Source organism: Pollachius pollachius (genome assembly GCF_949987615.1).
Source record: "Pollachius pollachius genome assembly, chromosome: 3".
In the NCBI taxonomy this organism is placed as follows: domain Eukaryota; kingdom Metazoa; phylum Chordata; class Actinopteri; order Gadiformes; family Gadidae; genus Pollachius; species Pollachius pollachius.
In genome coordinates, this window is record NC_136936.1 from 14,439,016 (window position 1) to 14,462,088 (window position 23,073).

The 23,073-nt window shown below is 45.6% G+C and overlaps 1 protein-coding gene across 1 annotated transcript in view; it reads left to right on the forward strand.

Annotated features, from left to right (window-relative positions):
* The first annotated feature begins 266 nt into the window (after positions 1–266).
* The window catches only part of LOC307073361 (P2Y purinoceptor 2-like), a 28,288-nt gene continuing 5,481 nt past the window's right edge, over positions 267–23,073 (forward strand). Inside the window, exons 1-4 of the mRNA XM_079733147.1 lie at positions 267–353; positions 3,703–4,057; positions 4,390–4,558; positions 5,166–5,487. Of these exons, the coding sequence (XP_079589273.1) occupies positions 345–353; positions 3,703–4,057; positions 4,390–4,558; positions 5,166–5,487 (855 nt within the window). The 5' untranslated portion in view covers positions 267–344. The remainder of the gene's footprint in view (positions 354–3,702; positions 4,058–4,389; positions 4,559–5,165; positions 5,488–23,073) is intronic.

Genomic DNA, 23,073 nt, shown 5'->3' on the forward strand with positions numbered 1-23,073 from the left:
CATTATTGTGTTGTACATGCAATACCGCCGGTCGCCACATGAGTGGAGGGTTCACCTGTTTATGCGCGTTGTTTAGCGCGACTCCGTTTTCTTATTTGTAAATATATATTGTTTGCTTGTGTTATATAACACATAATGAGCAGCAGAAAATAGGGTATCTGCTGCAGGCGGACCAGGAAATGCTCAAACCTTGTCTTTTATGTTTGCTGACCCATGTGCAGCCAATAAAACCGCTGCACCCAATGAAGAGCGTCCGAGTCAATGCTTCAAGGAAAAAGCACAACGCAGGTTACACAAGGACGAACTAAACGGATAGAAGGACAAAGAAAATTCACCTCTTGTTTATGTATATAGTAAGTATACTCAGTTTTCAATCGTTTTTACAGCGTGACAGCTTGTAACATAAGGATTACTATTTTCCTGAAAAATATTCATAATCTTCATAATAATAGGTTTAAAAAAAGTTTAAATGTTTATTTGTTTATTTAACAATACTTTAAATTGGATAAAAGTAAGTCAATGGGCGGAATCCTCAAATCGGATTCAACATTCTCCTCTTTGAGATGCTACACCTACGTATTTTCAGGATTAAGAATAATTACAGTTTACATTTTATAGTGCTTTCACTCCCTTTCTGAGTAAAAAAATGGGTGTGTATTGCACTGCTTTGAGTGTGCGATGTCACCAACTGATCTAGTGCTGCCTTTCTGCTTCTCAATCAACTGATTTTTTCTTCAACTCTCACTAACAACTTTCACTTCTCATGCACAATTTATGCATCAAAACGTAGAGAAATGTATTCAAGCAGTGGGACTTATACTTTTCGAATTATAAGAATGCTTAAGAAATGTCTACCTTATAGCGCATGCTATATTTGCTGTGAAACCTTTGGGTTGAAATGCAAATATGGAACTTTTTAAACTTTTTTACCTTATCCATACAAATTCCATGCCTAAACTCTTAAGGAAACTCTTCCGGTGGTCATAGTGAAATCTATAGCAGTATGTCCTACAGGTTTTGAGCTATGGTGTTTGAGTGGTACATCTGTATTCTGATGTTATCTGACGTTATCACCAGTTCAGCTCAACAACTCATCATATTTAGGCTCCAGATAGAGGAACACAACTGATTGTGGTTGGCTGTGTGTGCCTCTCTCTCTCCTTCCGTCTCTCTCTACCTCTCCCTCTCTCTGTCTGTCTCTCCTTCTGTCTCTCTCTCCCTCTGTCTCTCTCTTTCATTCCTTCTCTCTCCTTCCGTCTCTCTCCCTCTCTCTCCGTCTCTCTCTCTCTCCCTCAATTTCTGTCTCTATCCTTCCCTCTCTGTCTCTATCCCTCTCTTTCTCTCGCTTTCCCTCTATCTCTCTCTTTATCTCTCCCTCTCCCACTACTACTACTACTACTACTACTACTACTAATAGTAGTGACATCGCTTCTGCTACTACTACTGCTAAATATGGTGTTAAGGTAGACAGGTTGGTGGGCTTCGGCTTAGTTCTGATTAAGTGAATCAGTAAGTGCGAAGGTGCTCTTTGGTATACAAAAACATAGTTTCTAAAAAGATAAGCTGACCAAGACACTCTTCTTAAAGCTTTAATAAATAGGCTAATTCATAATTGAATTCTTAGAAAGTTGCCAATATGTTTTGGCCATTGTAGACCTTCATCAGGGCATGAATAATTCAAATTATAATAATCTAATTAAATTATTCATGCCCTGAGTGTTAATGAAAAAATACTGCTTAAGACTGTGATAATTGGTGTCCTGATACCCCATTTTCAGTTCCGATACTGATACCGCAGCCTTGGCTATCTCCCGATGCCGATATCAGTCCGATACTTTGTTTTACTCTTGAACAAATAATGATAAAATGTATGGAAGCACATTGCTCATGATGGACAATTAGCCACCTCAAAACATCTCACTAAATTTACAATTTACAAAATAAACTATATTCTAGGCAAGGCAACTAAAACTGTTGCCTTGCCTTGCCTATATCTCGGAGATGAAAAACATAAACTTGATCAACAACCTGGGTTTCTTTACTTCAAGCTTAAATATATTTCCTTATTTAAGTGGTTCTTAGCTCTGACGTGGGGTAGGCATCAAACATTTGAGTTTACTTGATAACTTAAATGTTTTTGTATCCAAAAATCAACTGTAAAATGAGATGGGTCTTAAGACAATTCTTCAAGACTTCATACCGCGCGTGTATGGCCTCCATTTTTCCCAAGCTGCATAGACTTGCATAGACTTAAAGCTAGGGTGGGTAATTTTGGAGAAAACAGCCGTTGAGATTCCGTTGTGTTCTCTCTGGTCCCTCCCTGCCACGCTCTACCTGCTGTAGCTCCTCCCTCCGAACGGCAGTTATGCGCGTTCATGTGAATTCAGTTACATTGATAGGAAGATGAAACACCATTGCAACAACGTTATAACAATACATGGAATATCATATGCTACACTTCCCTCACTGTGCTTATCTTGGCAGTTGTGTCAAAGTAGCTTTTACACAAACGTGACTCAGACATTATCCACAGTTGCGTTGAGGCCTAGGCGACGTGTGAGCACAATCTCTGTGTTATTCCGACAGGTTAGTGTGACCATAACTAACACATAAAACGGACCGGAAAAGAACCATGGGCCGATGCAAGACATCCTACGGAACCGTATTGAAACGGTTACATTACAGAACCGTAATGTAACAGTTATCGTGGCTCTGCCTAGTAAAAAAAACATACCAGCCGACAATTTACATATTCCTCACAATATACCATGGAGAGATATCACTATTCCTTACCTGTCTATAAGAAATGTAGCCATCTCAGCGTCCGATTTTACGTTTCTCAGGTCACGTAACTCTCTCCATCGCTCATAAGCCACGCCAATGTTTACTCTGGTTTTATTTCGAGCTCCGCCTCCCTTTTAGTAGCTGTCCTTTCAACAAGTGTCTTTCCTCTTTTTTCGCTGTCTTAACGGTGTTAGTTGTTGGTATCCGGGGAATGGGAAATTTAGGGGCCGTTGATGAAGACATTGCTATTCATTTGTTGTCGCCGTAGTAGTGCAAAACTGTCAGACTGCTAGGCTCGTGAACGCTCACGCAGGGACGCACCAATGTCGTTTTCAAGGTGAACGGACAGTCCAACAGCCAATAAGAACGGAGAATCAGAGCCTCGCTCTGATTGGTCAAAGTGTACATGAGCGGTGGCAATTTTTGGGGGTGGCACACAGAGGCAGGGGAGAGCAAAGTAATGGGCAGATATTCTCAGAGCACTTCACCTACATATAGCTGACTGGCTATTATGACAGTTTTGCCAAATATTAAAGTAAAAAAATGACCCACCCTAGCTTTAAGTCAGGGACATCAATTACAGTTTATTTTGTGTTTGTTTGTTTAGCCTACTTTCGTTTTGTTCTAAAAACTTGTTCAACCATGTGCTACTTTTTTATTTGTGTTTTAAGATCTGGTATCACAACAGATCGACATTTGAGACTTTGGTCCAAAGTGGATAATCTGTAAACAATTAAAAATGACCAGTCACTATCAGAATAACGATACAAATTTTATGTTAGTATGACAACCTTGGGAGACTTTATTTTGTTTAAACTATTAGGCTTCTGCAATGAACAATATGAGATACAGGCAAACATAGGATAATAAAATTCTAAAATTCTAAAACACACAAGATGATGATTTTCCTCACTACAGGGGATCCCAGCATTCAGGATGGAATCTAGCAACGTGTCCGACTCAATGTACGAGAACGACTTCGACTCATGTCTCTTTGAACAGGACTTTGCCAAGTTCGAACAATACGTGTTGCCCGTCATCTACTCTTTGGTCTTCTTATTCGGCCTCTCGCTGAACGCCATGGCGCTATTCTTCATCACATTCCGCACAAAGCACTGGACCCCGTCCACCATCTACATGCTCAACCTGACCGTGTGCGACACCCTGTACGTCTTCACGCTGCCCTTCCTCATCTACGACTGGGTTAACGACTGGCCCTTTGGCAAGGAAGTCTGCAATGTCTTTAACTTTCTCTTCGAAGCCAATCACTATGGTAGGCAGTACGCATAGTAAACAGTATTAAGGCTTTCTTATTCTTTTTATTGTATTATGATGACTGCATAACTACATCTAATATAACTGATATTGTAGCTTATACCAAGTGTGTGCTAAATTCAACACAGAAGAGCTATGTTGAAATGTGTTGAAAAGTGCGATTCAGAGATGTGCTCAAAAAACTAGAGGAGTTGACTACGTAACATTGTGGCCCCAAAATACAAAATATGACACATTAGCATTAGAACAGAATGTATTCATGTCCCATCACGTGGTAAAACAAGTTGGATGCATGCTACTGCAGTGTTAACACCCCACCTGTGCCTCCAGGCTCCATTCTTTTCCTGTCTGCCATCAGTCTGCATCGCTTCATTGGCATCTGCTACCCGGTCCGTTCCCTCAGCTGGCTCAGCGTTAAACGCGCCAAGCTGGTGTCCGTGGGCGTGTGGGCCTGTGTTCTCTCCTGTCAGGCTACTGTTCTCTACTTCTCCGGGACCGAGTGAGGAAGGAACACACACTCACACACACACACACACACACACACACACACACACACACACACACACACACACTTTTAACCAAAGAGACCTCCAGTGTCCTTGCTATAGGTGATTAAAGGAATACGCAGAGATAACTGTAAATTGGCGAATGCCTGTCTTATCCAGGTTCAGACAAGTTGTTTTTAATTCTGTTTCCATTGACTTAATATTTGAGACCCATTGGAACTCCTTTAAAGTGAAGTGCATTCCCCTCACATGAACAGGAGCTGGGCTACTGTAAGTCTGCAATCAATAGAATTGGCCAACCGAAAGCAAATGCTAACCAGTAAACTCTCCCTCTGGACACGCAATTTGGAATCAAACAACTGGTCTGAATCTTGGCAAGAAAGGCAAACGCTTCTTTACAGATATCTCGGCAGTAAGGGTTAAGCATCACTCTCAAGGATGCCATAGGAAGGATTACATTGTGGATCGAACCGAGAACTTTTGGTCTGGGAGTAGACTGCGCTAATGCCACTGCACTATTCTACCTCACCCCACTGTCAATTATGGGTGCCCAAGAAAGCTACACTTGCATTCAACCACAATGCATCTGTTGTTTTCCAGGAAGCACGACAATAGCTGTTATTGCTATGACATCATGAACCTGGAGCTCCCCTGGTTCATGGTCTACGGTTCTGTGATCTCCGTGGTGATGTTTGTCCTGCCCTTCATGGTGGTGATGGTGTGCTACGGCCTGATGGTGCGCAAGTTGCTGGAGCCCAGCTGGAGATCAGGGGAGGGCCAGCAGGGGCTCCGGGCGGCCCACCGCACCAAGCAGAAGTCGGTGAAGATGATCATCATCGTGCTGATGACGTTCATGTTCTGCTTCCTGCCCTACCACCTGATCGAATTCTGGAGACACCTTATTCTATATGATTCAGAAGAGGTCAGTGCAGCACACATCCTTAATCCAATACCTGACAGGATTTGTTTGAAATTTGACACAACTATGTATGTGTTCCTGTTAGCATTCTCTAATTGCTTTAGTTGTAGCTACAGATAAAGCTATCTTATTTTCAGGAGAAAATACAATTATTTGAAGAGAAACATTTGCTGGAGGAATTAACCCATGGATCGGCACTTTTCATTCTTGAGGAAGCTTTTCATTATAATATTTTTCTAATTTTTAACTCTGCCCACTGCGTAATGTGACGTCGGAGTGACGTCTTTTCTGTGTCACTATTGGACGTCAAATTTCGGTCCACTAAAGGGGTTGTTTTGTAACGCCAGGCGCCGACTTTTTTTCGACGTCTACCGAACGTCTAATGTTGACAACCGGGGGACCTCCGTGTAAGGGCTATTTATAGTCCAAATGTGGTCGTTTGTGGACGTCTTTTCAGCATCAAATTTAGACTAATTTTAGACTTCTTTTTTATACTAGTTCTATCATTTATTTATTTTATTTATATGTTTATGGTTGTTGCCATCGGAAAACGAGAACCGGCGATTTATTTAAATGGAGTGTCGGAGAAATTATATGGACCCGAAGTGAACTGACAATTGCAGTTGTCCAATTGAGGAGCATAGTGTACTATGGCTTTAATCGGATTAAGGAGCTATATTATGCTGTTAAACATAGTATTTGAATTCCAGAAAACATGTTTTTGAAGCTGTTTGCTGGAAATAGCTTTTAGGAAAAAAAAAATCTCGCCTACCGCTATTCCTCTCTGTTTCAGTCCCTTCAGAATCCGCTGTTTCTGGTGTTTGCAGCCTTAATGCAAATGAGCTGCTGCCCATTGACCAATGAGCTGTCAGACTGAACCACAGCATGGAGGAGAAGGGATTGTTGCCGTTTGCGGACTCCTGGAGCTCTATATCTGTATAGTATAATATAATAATAATATTATACATGGGTATTTACATAATATTTTATCTAATATCACGGCCAAAAGCTATGTGCGCCTCGGATGATATTATGAATCATAAAGACTGCGTCTGACGTCTCTGGTACTTCCACAACAAGTAAAGACTCGTAGTGGGGGATATCTCGGCCATGGTTGAGAGGAATTGGGGGAAAGGAACTTTGGCCTTGACTCTCTGAAGTCAATGAACCGCGACATGGAGGAGAAAGGGATTGTACTCCGGGAGCTGAGCTGCTGGACTGCCGCCGAGTTCCCCGCGCCGGAGCTGCCCGACTGCTGCCGTCGTAGGAGGGGGCGCCGAAACTGACTCACTCGTTTGGTAACTGTAGGCGGGGTACTTTCAGAAATGCATATCTCACTCAAAAAATTGTGTAGGCCTACAGACTTTTTTCAAAGTTTGTATGCGTCCCTGGAAATCCCAGGAAAAGTGTTGTTTTCATAAAATGGCCCCTTTAAGCTGTGCATGTAAATGTACTGACTGGCACACTTTGAAAAACGCCCTTGATAAAGAGCTGTCCTCTATCCTTGACTTTAAAGTCAAATTCCTGCTGTTGGTTCGTTTGAGATCTCTCACTCTCTCTCGCTCGCTTATCCTTTATTGTCGATTATTGGGGGAAATTCTTTCCCTGCTTTTGACCTATCCGAGAGTGGGTGAAGACATGCACACCGGCATACCCGTAGCAGTGGGCAGCCACAGTGCAGCGCCCGGGGAGCAGGTGGCCACAGAGTGGCCAAGGATGCCCACCACAAGGGCTGGCATGGCGTCACAAACTTTTCCCACAAACTGCATTTCCAAATAAATAAACAGATAAATCTATGCATAAATAAATAACTTGATAACTTAAAATAAATAAACCAGAAAAATGCATAATAACAAAAAACATAAGAAAAAAATATTACATCATTTATACATTTCCTGCACCTGTCATAGGCGTCCAAATGACGTCCAAAAAATGTAGGCTACCCAGTTCAAAGGTCAAATGTTGAACGTCAATATGACGTCCAAGTTGGGTCATGGTTTGACATCCAAATAGTGGACCTAGTTTGGACGTCAAATAGATGTCCAGAATTGGTCATGGACCGACGGACCAAATATAGACATGATCTGCACGTCTATCTGACGTCCAATGTTAAGTGGGTGTGTTTTCACGAGATGATGATTGACAACACCTAACAATTACTTTCACTGTTTTGAAAGCCCCCCCATGCCCCTCTTCTCACTCAAATAAAGTTGTTGTTTTTTGAACTTCCTTCAGACATGTAAAGTGAGCGAAGTGTTCTTCATAGCCTTCGAGGTGACCATGCTGATGGCCAGCGCCAACACCATAATGGATCCCATTCTCTACTTCATGGCTGGCCAAGACTTCCGTAAAACCATGATGAAGAAGAAGCAGAAAAAATCTGAAAACACCCTTCAAGATTGTGAAAATACAGTGTGGACAACATCACTGTAATATTTTACCAGATTCTACCCAATCTAAAAAGCCTTGTCCTCTTTGAAAATTCTCGATGCCCAAACACAGGTATTAAAGCAAATCTCTGCCATAATGTTTTTAATTGTAAAAGCAGGGTTTCTACAGGTCCTTGAAAAGTCTTTAAATGTCTAAAATCCAATAACCTTAACTGTAGGCTTTTAAAATGTCTTAAATACGACTCTTACAGGTCTTAAAATGTAATGGATTATGGGACCAATAACCACTAATGCAAATTGTGCAACCAAGTAAGGACAGTGACGTGCAGTCAGGGGGGGCAGGTGAGGCAGAGCATCACCTGTCATCATGAAAAGAAAAAACTAATTATGATAAAAATTAAAAAATGTAAAAAATATTATATATTTGTATTTGTCTACTAATCTGTGGTCTAAATGTAATTAATGTACGATTCCAATAATTTAAATCATTTTTATTATCAAAATAGCTGAATTTGCCTTTTTCCTGAGGGGAAATACGCTGCCTCACCGAGAATTGCGCAATCCCTCACAAACTGGGTAGAGCGCATGCGCTCAACCCAGTTTGCTTTTTCACCGTTGTCACCAATGTAATTGTGGTAACCCGAGGGTAATGACGCACGCACACTTGGAGCTCAGTTAGGGTACTTTACTGGAAAACATATCACCGTACAACAGCCCAGCATGGACCATGCATTCCTTAGACGGTGCAACACTAAAACCGGCCGGTAGAGTACACGGGTAAAGGCACAAAGGTTCCGGGGTGCAATATATAAATGAATGCAACATTAATTCAATCTATAACACTTCTCCCCCTTTAAATAAACACTTAGAATACGGTTAAACAAATAAACTGACTTTGCATGTATGTACCCTTGTAACCAATACATAAATACTATTGCACTGAAACCAACTCCAATTCACATTTCACAACAAGCCATCAACAACATCCGGTATTGCACAACATTTTTCTTTAACACAACAGGCAACAACGACCGATATGGCATAACACTCTTTTTCTTTTAGTTTAACAGTTCAGTCTCTCTGGAGGCTTGTGTTGCCTCTCTGACCTTCTTAGTGAAACATTAGAGTCCACAGCCTGGGCAACAGACGGTGCTCCACTGGGAGGAAGTTGGGCAGGGGCAGGTGAGGCAGTCTGCTCAGACAATTCCTCAGGAGGCAGCAACCGTCCATCAATGCACACCGGTGCCACACAGTCCGTAGAGCCGCTCACACTGTCCTTGTGAGCAACACTCTGAGACCCCTCCCCCTCTGCATCAGTGCGGGCCCGCACGTGATCCTGGTGCCGGCGAACCTGCCTGCCATCAAACAGGTCCACCACAAAAGAAACTGGACCAGACTGGCGGTGAATAACTCCTGGCAGCCATGGTGAGCCAGCGGCAAAGTTCTTCACATACACACAGTCCCCCTGCTGCAACAGCCTCTCCCTGGCATGTTGGTCCCGTCTCACCTTCTGGTTCTCCTGTGACCGGGCAACTTTTGCCCCCACATCCGGGCGAAGGAGGTCCAGATGAGATTTGGGCTTCCTCCCCAGCAACATCTCTGCTGGAGGCAAGCCAGTGGTTGTGTGTGGAGTAATCCGATACTGGAACAAGAAACGTGCAAGCTTTGTCTCCAGCGTGTTCCCCGACATTTCCCTCAGTCCATCCTTCAGCGTCTCCACAGCACGTTCTGCTAAGCCGTTGGAAGCAGGGTGGTATGGCGCAGACCGTATATGTCGGATTCCATTCTTCTCCACAAACTCTTTGAAAACCTCACTGGTGAAAGTGGGCCCGTTGTCACTGACCACTGTATCCGGTAGCCCGTGGGTGGCAAAGATGCTTCTGAGCGTGTCAGTGGTAACAGGGGCTGTGATATTTGACATGATGTGTGCCTCCATCCACTTTGAATGAGCGTCCACCAGCACAAGGAACATGCGACCCATAAACGGACCAGCAAAATCCAGGTGGAGCCTGGACCAGGGACGGACCGGCCACTCCCATGGGTGGAGAGGCGCCGGTGCGGGCATCGTCTGGTTACTTTGACACTGTGAACATGCTTTGACCTTTTCTTCCAACGCACCGTCCATCCCTGGCCACCACACAAACGACCTGGCGAGGCTCTTCATCCTTGACACCCCAGGGTGGGCTTCATGCAGCACTTCCATTACCTGAGCACGACCCGCAGGTGGAATAATCACCCTGGAGCCCCAGAGGATACAGCCATCCAGCACACTGAGCTCCAGCTGACGCTGGACATAGGGCTTGAGCTCCTCCCGCTCAACTGTTACCGGCCAGCCCTGCAGTAGCCACTGCTTTACTTGTGACAGTGCCGGGTCTCTTTCAGTCCACTGTTTGATCTGCTTTGCGGACACCGGAGAGTCAGACAGCCTGTCTAACAAAAACACAGTCTCTGGAAGGAGGTTAGCTTGGCTCGGTGACTCTGGGAGGGGAAGACGGCTGAATGCGTCTGCATTTGCATTTTCACTTCCTGCTTTATACACAATGTGATACTGGTACGCTGACAAAGTTAATGCCCAGCGCTGCACTCTTGCTGACGCCATGGGTGAAATACCTTTAGTCTCACCAAACAGGCCCAGCAGAGGCTTGTGGTCTGTGAAAATGGTAAATGGGCGACCATAAAGGTACTGGTGGAACCGTTTCACAGCAAAATCTACAGCTAGCCCCTCCTTCTCTAGCTGAGAGTAACCCCGTTCTGCTGATGTGAGAGTACGAGACACGTACCCAATAGGCTTCTCACCTCCGTCGTCCATACGATGCGAAAGGACCGCCCCCACGCCGTAGGGTGATGCATCACAGGACAAAACAACTTCCTTGTCTGGGTCAAAGTGCACGAGCAGCGTTGCAGAGTGCAATAGTCCTTTTACCTGCTGGAACGCTGTCTCCTGATCCTGCTGCCAACTCCAGGAACAGTCTTTGTGCAGAAGCTGATAGAGTGGAGCAAGCACAGTGGACAGTTCAGGCAAGAACTTCCCATAATAGTTCACTAAGCCCAAGAACGACCTGAGTTCTGCCACATTCTTTGGGCTAGGAGCCTCCTTTATCGCCCTCACCTTCTCCGTCATGGGGGAAAGCCCCTGAGCTGAAATCATATGACCCAGGTAGGTGACACTCGGAGCCTGGAAAACGCATTTACTGCGCTTTAACCGCAGCCCGGCCCCCTTCATTCTCTGCAGCACCTGGTCGAGGTTTTGCAGATGCTCCCCTTCGGTCTTACCCGTCACCAAGATGTCGTCTAGGTAGACAGCAACATGGGGAATGTTCTGCAGGAGGTTGTCCATGGTGCGCTGAAAAAGGGCTGGGCTGGACGCGACGCCGAACACCAAGCGATTGTACTTGAACAGACCCTTGTGGGTGTTGATGGTCACGTATTGTTTAGAGTCCTCGTCCAGCAGCAGTTGTTGGTACGCGTGACTCATGTCCAGTTTTGTAAACGTTTGTCCTCCTGCCAGTGTGGCGAACAAATCCTCCACTCGTGGCAGGGGATAAGGGTCCAGTTGTGAGGCTTGGTTGATTGTCATCTTGTAATCACCACATAGCCGCACCCCACCATCTTCTTTCAGCACAGGCACAATTGGGGCTGCCCAGTCAGAGAACTCCACCGGTTCAATGACACCTGACCGCTGCAGCCTGTCCAGCTCCGCTTCCACCTTAGCCTTCATAGCGTATGGCACTGTGCGTGGTTTACAAAAACGTGGCTTTGCGTTGGGGTCCACGGTCAACTTCACTGTTGTGCCCCGGAGGGTGCCAAGCTCATCCTTAAAAACGTTTGCATACTTTGATAGGATGTCTCCAACCACCCTCATGTGCATGATCTCCCCCCAATTGAGGCGGATTCTCTGTAGGAGGTCCCGCCCAAGCAGACTAGGTCCCTCCCCGTCTACCACTATCAGCTCCCCTTTAGCTGACTGGCCTTCGTACATAACGTCTACTTCTATAGCTCCAAGTAGAGGAATGCACTCACCAGTGTATTGTCTCAGTTTAATATTAGTCTTTCTTAAAGCGGGCGCCTTTCCAGAGCCCCACAACCTGCAGTAGGTGGTATGACTTATCACTGAAACTGAGGCACCCGTGTCCACCTCCATGGTCATCTCTTTTCCATTTATTTGCAGCGTTGTGCAGATTGGGGCTGCCCGGGGTTTACAGAGGTCCATACTGAACATGTTGAATGACCCTTTGCTCCTCAGGTGCAAATGATGCATTTTCATTTGGGGTTTTGACTCTTCCCACTCCTTTTTCCATTGCTTTTTAGCACCTCTGCACTTCTTGGCTATGTGCCCCTTTTTCTGGCAGTTATGGCAAACAGCATCTTTAAAACCACAGTCATTAGCGAGATGCGCTCCCCCACACCGGTAACACTCTAATGACTTCATCGGCTTGCCTCTCCCCTCCTTAAACAGACGGTGAACGGTGCTCTGTGGCACACTGGCATTAGCTGCTTGAATGTCTTTTGAGTTGTTAGCTGCCGTTTCCATCGCATGAGCGATCTCCAACGCCTTCTTGAAAGGTAGTGTAACTTCACCCAGCAATCGGCGTTGAATGCTGTCATTATTGATACCACAGACCAACCTGTCCCGTAGCATGTCGTCAAGCCCCGGTCCAAACTCGCAATATTCCGACAGTTGTCTCAGCTCCGCCACGAATGCAGCAACTGAAACTCCCTCTTTGCGTGAATGGGTGTGGAACTTGAAGCGCTGAACAATCACTAACGGTTTGGGGTTGTGATGCTCCTGCACCAGGGTCACCAATTCCTTGAATGACAAGTCACCTGGCTTCCGTGGGGTTGCTAAGTTGCGTATCAACTTGTACGTCTTGGCACCGCACACACTGAGGAGAATCGATCTCTGCCTTTCCTCCTCCTCAATGCCATTCGCCAGGAAAAAGTGCTCCAGTCTCTCGACATATTCAATCCAGTCACCATCCAGCTCGACGAACTCACTGAGCGTGCCGACCGTAGCCGCAGCCATGCTACAAGCTAAAACTACACGGAACTTCTTCTCTGACCCTAACCACACGACACTCCGTCATATATGTTTTAATCCTCGTCGCCAAAAGTGTGGTAACCCGAGGGTAATGACGCACGCACACTTGGAGCACAGTTAGGGTACTTTACTGGAAAACATATCACCGTACAACAGCCCAGCATGGACCATGCATTCCTTAGACGGTGCAACACTAAAACCGGCCGGTAGAGTACACGGGTAAAGGCACAAAGGTTCCGGGGTGCAATATATAAATGAATGCAACATTAATTCAATCTATAACAGTAATGTTTGTAGGCACTTTTATTGTATGATCGCCCTTTACTTAAACTAGTTAATGTATTTGATGTATGTGTATAACATATTTAGTCTTGCAGCAAGACTAAATATGCTGATCTGACATAAAACCGCGCTGAAAAAGCATGAAATGAGGGGGCTCACTGAAGGGGGCGTATGCGTGAGCCCATAGGGGTTTACAGGACGCTTCCGTTAACTTCTTTTAAGCAGTCAAGTGCATAACATCAGTTTGTTTATTTTAAAAAAAAAAACATTTCTGACTGCAAACATGGAAGATAATGATTCAATGCCGGTACTATATAACAATTGGGTTCATATATTTGTAAATCTGACTGAACAAGTCAGTGCCTCACCAGCCATGGACCTCACCGCACGTCTCTGCAGTTTGAATTTATCCGAGCACACCCAGCTGGTGTGTTGTGGAGGCTAGTGCTGTCCCCTCTCGTCAAAGAATAGCGTCTTGTTTCTGTTAACGTTAATTTCATCTACTATGGGTAAATGCATCTTCAACAAGATCAGGCTCGAGAACAGTGCTGCACCTTGTGCAAGAAAACGCTAAAATAAGGAACTTTAGGTAATGAGGCATTATAGTCACATGTGAAGTCAGAAAAACATTAAACTGCTGTAAAAAGCCACCGGCAAACGCCTGCCATCACACAATATTGTTCAGCATTCACATCAGGAGCATCAAAGTCCGGTCTCAGCACGACCCACCCCGGCTCCTGCAACTCTGTAAAGGTGCGTTCACACCAAACGCTAACATACAAAGTGAACGTAGAGACACGAATCGGGCGAATTATTCGCTAGAGAAAAGCTGCGACAAGTTTTGATTTGTCGCGCCACACTTTCGCCCTGCACAGGCGAGCGCGTTCACGAGGATTTGTACCGCAACAAATTCGCTCGAGTTTAAATATTTCAACTTTGCCGCGACATTCGCGTGGTGACAGTGGCCAGCGTTCAACAGCGTGGCCACTGAGTGACATGTGTACCGTAACAGCCATAAGCGTTCAACAGCGTGGCCACTGAGTGACATGTGTAACGTAACAGCCAATCAGCGTTCAACCGGCAAACCATTCCCTGCAGTGCAGCAAATTTGCCTGACAAAACTTGCACAGCGATAGTTTATGATTTGTCACGCGACAAAACTTGGGCGACAACGCGAACGGGCGACAAATGTGTCTTTTGGTGTGAACGCACCTTCATGGGACCCAAGCTATCTGGTTCCCGATCCTGTGCATGTGGCGAGCACGAGCATATTTACTGAGATTACCTAGATGAAGCGGAGCTCACATCAGCATATTCGTTGAAATTCCACAGACCCACCTTTTAGTTTGTATGTATCGTATCTCGTTATTGTTGTGAGTAGGTATGTCTTACAGAGTACTGCATTAAAGGCACTTATAACTCATGAATATATTAAGTATTTGTCTTCTTTCTTATTAAAAAAGGAGCTGGATTCGATCACGCTCTCCGATACTATAGTATAATGTTCAGGGCACCTGCAGGTGGTCCTACGCCAGCTGCAGGTGGTTCTACGCCAGCTGCAGGTGGTGATACAGCACCGAGACAACCTTAATACACCTGGTTTGTGTAATGACAAGAAGCCACATTACTATGGAGGGAAAAATTTTGCTTGGGCTTGTTTCAGACATCTGGTTACCTGTTTTCACAACGTTTTAGACTTTCTCTGACCGTCCAGACATACAGCAGCCGACTATAACAGTTAGATAATCACTAACTACAGACATTTTATGTCGTCTACAATGTAGGATCTATGTTTTTGTTCAATGAAGCATCGCATATTATACTTGTATATATTATACAACTGTGTACACACAGTTGTGTGTACTCTACATTTTGTTGAATGTAAATACATTTACTTACTTTGCAAGGAATTCTGAGACTGGAATTTTCCTTCATATCCTTCATACTTTTTTTGCCAGAATGGAGGTGAATTAGTTCTTACGTTGCATTCATAATGGTCAGAAACCCTGAAAAGCCATTGTATTTTGTATGAGGAAATGTTAACACCTTTGAAAACAAAGTATCTGAATCTGTTTGTTTTGTATTAATCTCTTTGAAATTCAAACATTGTATTTCAAGAAAAAGACGTTTGCAGATATTCACAGAGATGGGACAAAGTCACTGTTTGGCAAGTCCCAAGTAAGTCCCAAGTCTTAGCAGTCAAGTCCGAGTCGAGTCCCAAGTCAAGACAGGGAAAGCCAAGTCGAGTCCAAGTCAAAGTCACACCAAAGCCAAGTCGAGTCCAAGTCAAAGTCACACCAAAGCCAAGTCGAGTCCAAGTCCAAGTCCCAAGCTTTATGAAGTCTTGAACAAGTCACCATATATATTTTTTCTTAATAATGTCATTATTAGGCTATTGATCTTAATTTCAACATATCACTCTAATGTACAGTCATTTCTTATCAATACAGTTATAATATGTTCATTTTTTCTGTCTTCAAATGTGTTATGATATGCGCATGCGCCAAAATCTTATGTTGTTAAAAGTAGCCCAATAGGGTGGGAAAACCGACCAATCTGGCAACACTGCCTGAACGTCCTCAAAACGTATGCCAATAGGACGGTAAAAACGCCCAATCTGGCAACACTGCTGAACGTCCTCACCTCCAGCGTCAACGTAAATCAATGAGACAAACTGAAACTAAGCCAATATGAAACTTAAACTGATTCTGAAGAAAGCATGAATGATATCAAAATTCAGTTTGATTGAACGATGGTTGAATAATGATTTAGTTATGATGTCTTAAGTGTCAGAGGCTGGCCAGACGGCTTCAATGGGACCAACTCAAAACGCAGCTGATATGAAACAAACTGTTATTCTGAATAAAGTATAAATGATATCTATATTTGTCTTCGCTCGCTGTTTTTATTTTCATCTTGGAAGTGAATGCGTCTTGGGTGTCTAGCCCTCTAGGCGGGAAATAGGTTAGATATCTAAAACAATAAATGTTTTTGACTCAGGACATGTCGAGTCATTACAAGTCAAAGAGGCAAAGTCCGAGTCAAGTCTCAAGTCAATAGCAGTCAAGTCTAAGTCGAGTCGCAAGTCATGCGTCATTTTGTCAAGTCGAGTCTGAAGTCATCAAAATCATGACTCGAGTCTGGCTCGAGTCCAAGTCATGTGACTCGACTCCACATCTCTGGACATTCAAAACAATATTTATAACATATGGTGGTAACACAGTGGTCAAAACACAGTCTGTCCGTCACATAATTAAAGTAAACGGCTTGAGACTTGAACCCAACAAATCGCACATGGAGAACTATGGGTAGGGGTGTTTAGGGTTTTAAAAAACATCTTAACAAAAAAGCTATGATGACAACTCTTCCCTGTGGGTGATTATAACTATTGGCTAAATACTTGATTCAGTTATCAGGTCCAGTGGTATTAATCTGTAAACTAGCCCCTTTTTGGAGAATTTACACCTAGATTTCATTTCCAAATATATCAGCATAATTAATTATATATGAATATATTGTAGTATATTTAAGCAATCCATGCTCAATTATGTAAATTAATTGCACTTAGTTATATTTATATTACATTTACGTACAATAACTTTGTTATTGTACGTAACTGTGAAATCATTTTTTTTCCTTATCCACAAATGCCATGTCTACAGTCTCTAGCAAACTCTTACGGTGCTCAATGAAGCATGATGTCTTGGTTCTTCCCGCCGTTCACGTTGTGTACATTTAGCACACACACACACACACACACACACACACACACACACACACACACACACACACACACACAAAATAAGGTCGTTTAGCAGACAAGACACTTCAGTCACTTTTAACCAAAGCGACCTGCAGTGTCCTTGTTCTAGGTGATTAAAGGGATACGACATCTGTAAACTGGCTGTCTATGAAAACTGGCTGTGTCTGCGAGCAAAATCGTTAACTTAACGATTTAATTCATTTTTAATTAATTAATGCATCAATAATAAAAAAAATAACAAACACTTTATGTCTCTTTATCATGAATAAGTAATAATCTCAATAATACATAGCCGTTAACCCTAACGCTACCTCGCAAATCACAGCCGGGTACATCATTCCAAACGTGCCAATCATGGTCGGTGAGACATCGGTCTTTGAGAAACCTCCGAGGGATACGCACATTGATTCGGCGACACGGATATTGGTATTTGACCTGCTCTTTTCTTTCAACCATCTGTTTGGATTGACTTCCAATACACATCTGCTGCAGTTTCTACATTCGTTCTACATTTGTTGGGTTAGTTTTAAATAACGCCTATTTTTTCTAATTTAAAGTTGCTTTCATGTTAATGGAAATTGGGATTACTTTCGGTTTCTTGTAAACATTTGGTTAATTGATTGTCCTTTTGCAAATTCAGTTTTAAAACAAGCTCTGAAGGCAAGGAGTTGGCTCGGGAAACCATGGGCTTATGGCCCTGTTGTAGTGGTCAGCAAGGCGCTGTGCATGCTCATACAGGGTATCATCAGTGGCACCTTACGTTTCTGGATTGGATACCCTGAATAAATTCACTGGTTTCACGCAGAGCAACGAACCTCTGCAGTAGCTGATTGATAATAATGTCCAGGCTGGCATTAAAGACATTGACCCTGAAGTGGCTCTCACAGGATGAGCCCCTTATCCTCAACGCAGATAAATTTGCTTGAAATTAGACATTCCCCAGAAATTCAAGTTCAATTCAGCTTATATTTCAACATTAGACTGGTATTGGCTAAATACACTCATAATTACAACTTTGAAGGGTTTCACAAATGTGTGAAAACAGGAAATGCATAAAAAAGCGATTATTTCAGGCAAACTCTAAGATGAATGTTGCAATAAATAAAAAAGATGAATGTTGCAATAGTGTGGGGGAGGGGAGCTCCCCCACACTTACACATTTTCTGGATTTCTTATTCCTTACAAAAATACTAAACTAACAAACTAATCTTCAATTTCACTTAAATTCTATTCCTCCAGTGTTAGATTTGTCTCACAGTATCACATACTACAACACGCCAGGGCAACACACTAAACTAATAGACGTTTTTCACGCATTGCTGTTTTCACAAATTTCTGTTACCTTTCACAGTTGTAATTATAAGTGTATTTACTCAATACCAGTCTAATGTTGACATATAAGCTGAATTGAATCTGAATTTCTGCCAAATGTCTAATTTCAAGCTAACTTTTCTGCGGTGGATATTTAGGCGTTCCCCCTTTGGATGAGGACAGGGTGGAAGTCTCATCTGGGCAGCAGGGTGGAGTTCACAACTTTTGGGTGCGGAAATGGGGAGGCAGCTCTTAAGGGAGGGATGGAGACATCCCCCCCTTAAGGGCTCTTGTCTCTCTCTTTCCCCCTCTCTCTCTTTATTTCTCTCTCCCCCTCTCTTTCTGTGAATCATTCTCTCTATATCCTCGCCTCTATCTCTTTCTCTATCTCTCCCCCCCTCTCCGTCTCTATCCTTCCCCCTCTCTATGTATCTATTCCTCTCTTTATCTTTCTGTCCCTCTCCCTCTCTCACTACTGCTTCTACCACTACTACTACTACTACTACTACTACTGCGGCTGCTACTACTAATAGGCCACCACTTCTGCCACTGCTGCTACTATTACTAACATGTGTCTGCGAGCAAAATGGTTTTTGATTGCCTAACTTTTAATCAATCAGCCCATCAATAATAACGATTTTAAGATCAAATATCTAATATCTCTTTAGCATAAATATATAATAATCTCAATCATACATAGGCGTCCCCTCTCTCTGCTACACTGAAAAAAGTGACTTTTTGGTGCAGTAAACTCTATTAGAGTAACTGTCATAATTTCTACATTGTAGTGCCGGAGGAAAAGGAGGACGTAGGCAACGTAATAATAACCAATAATCCAAAACGAAAGCAGAACAATCACTCGCAGTGCATGGCTAGAACAACTCGTGCAACCGCCAAAACCCTCCCTAGACCCCCGTGTCTCATAGCCAGTTCCCTCCCACTCGATCACTCACAGTAAGAGGGGAACACGAACCCATAATGTAGTCACTATAGTGACTACATTATGTGTTGCCAGATTGGGCCAGATTTCCCGCCCAATCTGGCAACACAGGCTTTCCCCATGACGGCAGAGGGAGGGTTATTTTCATTTTAAATTAATCGTAATTATAATGTGCAATTAAACAATATATATTACTTACTAATTGTCTATAATTATAATATTATAGACAATAATACAGTTTCTCCTTTTCGGATGGGATCCGCTAAAAACATAACCCCGGCTTCATTCCTCGGCAGTTAATACATCCAATCGCACATCAACTATCTGGCATATCGTTTTCACCTCAAAATACCAACTTTCGTTCGTACGGTAAAACTGGCGACGTCCTGGCAGATCCTTGATTAGGTTAGTTGCTAGAGAACGTTGTTCTTGCCCGCCAGCCAGTCGTTGTGACGTCACCTGCAAAGTATTGTAACGACCACCTCACGTGGTGCAGCGTTGAATAAACAGTCGATGTCCGGCTTACAATCCTGCTCTTTATTTGATAAATCCACAGTTTATCTCCGATCACTGTTGGCCGTGACCACTTGTACATCTAGCCGTAACACAGGTCTCACTACCACCACCCCCCGCTTCCGGACCCTCCCTCACGTTGTGCCCCCCCCCATTCTCGCGAGACAATCCCTAATTAACCCCCACTAATAACATTAGTGCATAACCCAACACATGAGAACATTTGCATTGCTGCTGAACGCATAATAACCGAACTACATTAACCCAGCTCGTTACACAGCTCCCCCCCACCAAAGCCCCTCGTCCCGAGGGACTACACAAAGTCTCTGAAACGGGCCGGCCGACGTCCCTGTCTCCGCGGCCGCGTGGGGGACGCAGGCGCTTCTGCCGGGTGGTTGGGGCAACGCCCCTGTGCAGTGAAAGGTAACTGTGGTGGGAAGGGGGAAGGAGGGATGTGAACAGGGGGTTTAGTCACTGTCTCTGGGGAGGTATGTGCAGGGGAAATGGGACTTCGATAGGGCTCGTGTGCCCCTGTGTAGCCGCGTGCAGCGGCTGCGCCGTTGCCCCTCCGGGCGGACACCTGTGACTCCGAGCTTGGGGAAGGGAGAGAATCCCCTTTGTACGGGGCCAACCTGTCTCTGTGGAGCGCAACCTTCTTTCTCCTTCCTTGCAGCTGACAAGGCCCCTCCCAATGACAGTCCAACTTGGGGCACCGTCCCTTCTTCCTGCGGGGGCGATACACCCACACCAGCTCTCCAGCTTGGAAGTGTCTTCCCCAACCTTATGTCGTAGTTCCTTTTTTGTTTCATGCCCGCTTTCTCCAGCTGGTCTCGGGCAAAGACATGGGCGGACTCCATCCGATCCTGGAGTCTCCTGGCATACTCTCTCCCTGGAGGAACAGCAGGGGTGTCAGGGGGCTTGCCAAAGGCCATCTCCACTGGCGTTCGTATCTCCCGCCCCAACATGAGGAGGGCAGGCGTGCATGAGGTGGACTCCTGAACAGCGGACCTGTAGGCCATGAGGACGAAGGGCAAGTGCGTGTCCCAGTCCCGTTGATGTTCCGCTGTGAGGATTGCCAGCTGCTTTCCTAGGGTCCTATTGAACCTCTCGACGAGACCATCGCTCGGGGGGTGCAGGGCTGTGGTCCGGGTCTTATGCATGCCCATGCGCTGACACATGGCGGTGAAGACCCGCGACTCAAAGTTCCTCCCTTGGTCACTATGGATGGTTTCTGCCACCCCGAACCTGCTGAACATGCCCTCTACCAGAGCGTCAACCACCGTCTCTGCTTTCTGATCTGGCATTGCGTACGCCTCAGGCCATTTTGCAAAATAGTCCATGGCGACCAAAACATACCGGTTGCCTGCGTCCGTGCGGGGGAATGGGCCCATGACGTCCACAGCTACTCTTTCCATGGGAGCCTCCACCGCCTGTTGTTGTAGTTGCGCGCGGGACTGATCTGGGGGTCCTTTGTAGGCGGCGCAGAGGTCGCAGCGGCGGCAAAAGTCCTCTACGTCCCTTCTGACCCGCCCCCAGTAAAACCCCTGACGAAGCCGGCAGAGTGTTTTTGCTACTCCGAAGTGCCCCGCTCCTGCAGTCCCATGGGATGCTCTCAGCACAGCGTCTCTCAGTGAACTGGGGACTATCACCTGCCACCTTTCTTCTCCCGTAGCAGGTTCCTTCCAGGCTCTCTGCAGCACTCCATCCCTCACTCTCAGCGCCTCAAACATAGTCCACATGCCTTTCGATGCAGTGGAGCTCCCAGTCACCTCCTCCCAGGGTGGTCTCTTTCCTGCCTCAACCCACTGTCGCACCGGTTGTATGTCCATGTCCTGCTCCTGTTGTGTCTGCCGCGTCAACCATCTGCATTCTGCGGCAGACTGGTCCGGCCCCCTCGTGCATGGGGCATGTCTCCTCCTCGATACGGAGCTCTCTCTCACGTGCTTCTCTCCGCTCACAGTACTGGCACCCTCCCAGTGCGCAGGGGCGGCGGGACAAGGCATCGGCGTTGGCGTGGCTGGCTCCGGCCCTGTGTACCACTGTGAAGACATAGGACTGCAGCGTTTCAATCCAGCGTGCAACTTGGCCTTCTGGTTCTCTGAAGGACATCAGCCACTGCAGTGCCGAATGATCTGTCCTGACAGTGAAGGGCCGGCCACCGAGGTAGTATTTGAAGTGCTTAATCGCCGCCACCATGGCGAGGAGCTCTCGGCATGTGATGCAGTAGCGGCGCTCAGCCTTGTTGAAGGTTTTGCTGAAATACGCCACCACTCTCTCCCCCTCTGGCCCCGCCTGAGCCAGCACTGCACCCATTCCCAAGTCGCTGGCATCCGTGTCCAGAGTAAACTGCAACCCAGGGTCCGGGGGGGTGAGGACAGGGGCCTCAGTCAGTGCCTTCTGGAGGGAGTTGAAGGCTTGTTGGCACTGTGGCGTCCAGGTGAAGTCCCTGTCCTTCTGCAGCAGGTGGTGCAGTGGGGCAGCTATTCAGGAGAAACCTCGCACAAACTTTCTGTAATATGAGGCCAGACCGAGGAAGCTCTTCAGCTGTCGTTGGTCAGTTGGTGTCGGCCAGTCTCTCACTGCATGGACTTTCTCCTCCAGTGTGCTGATGCCTTCTCCCCCCAGTCTGTGACCCAGAAACTCCACCTCCTTCCTCATGAAGCTGCACTTATTCGGGTGTAATTTTAGGCCCGCCGCCGCCACTCTCTGCAGCACCAGCCTCAGCGATTCCAGGGCCGTTTGGAAGGAGCTCCCATGGGCCAGGATGTCGTCCAAATACACCAGACATCTCTGACGGGGGATGCCAGCCAGCACCCTGTCCATGAGTCTCTCGAAGGTGGCTGGGGCGTTGCACAGGCTAAAACTGAGGACCCGGAACTGCCACAACCCCCTGTCCGTACAGAAGGCAGTGTTTGGTCTTGCTTCAGGGCTGAGGGGCACCTGCCAGTATCCACTTCGCAGGTCTAGTGAAGAGAACCAGGAAGAGCCAGACACCAAGTCCAATGACTCATCGATCCTGGGTAATGGATATGAGTCCTTTTTTGTCACACTGTTCAGCGGTCTGTAGTCCACGCAGAATCTCATCTTGGTGCTCCTCTTTTTCGACACCATCACCACTCCCGAGGCCCAGGGGCTGTCCGACAGTTCAATAATGCCATCTCTTTGCATCTCTTCAACCGCTCTGTCTGCAGGCTCACGGTGAGCCATGGGGAGACGCCGGGGACGCGTCTTGATCGGCCGTGCATCCCCAGTGTCTATTTCGTGCTGAACCAGGTGTGTCAGGCCCACTTCATTGTCTGTTAGTGCAAAAATGTCCATAAAGTCAGATAACACCTTCCACAGCTCCTCCTGC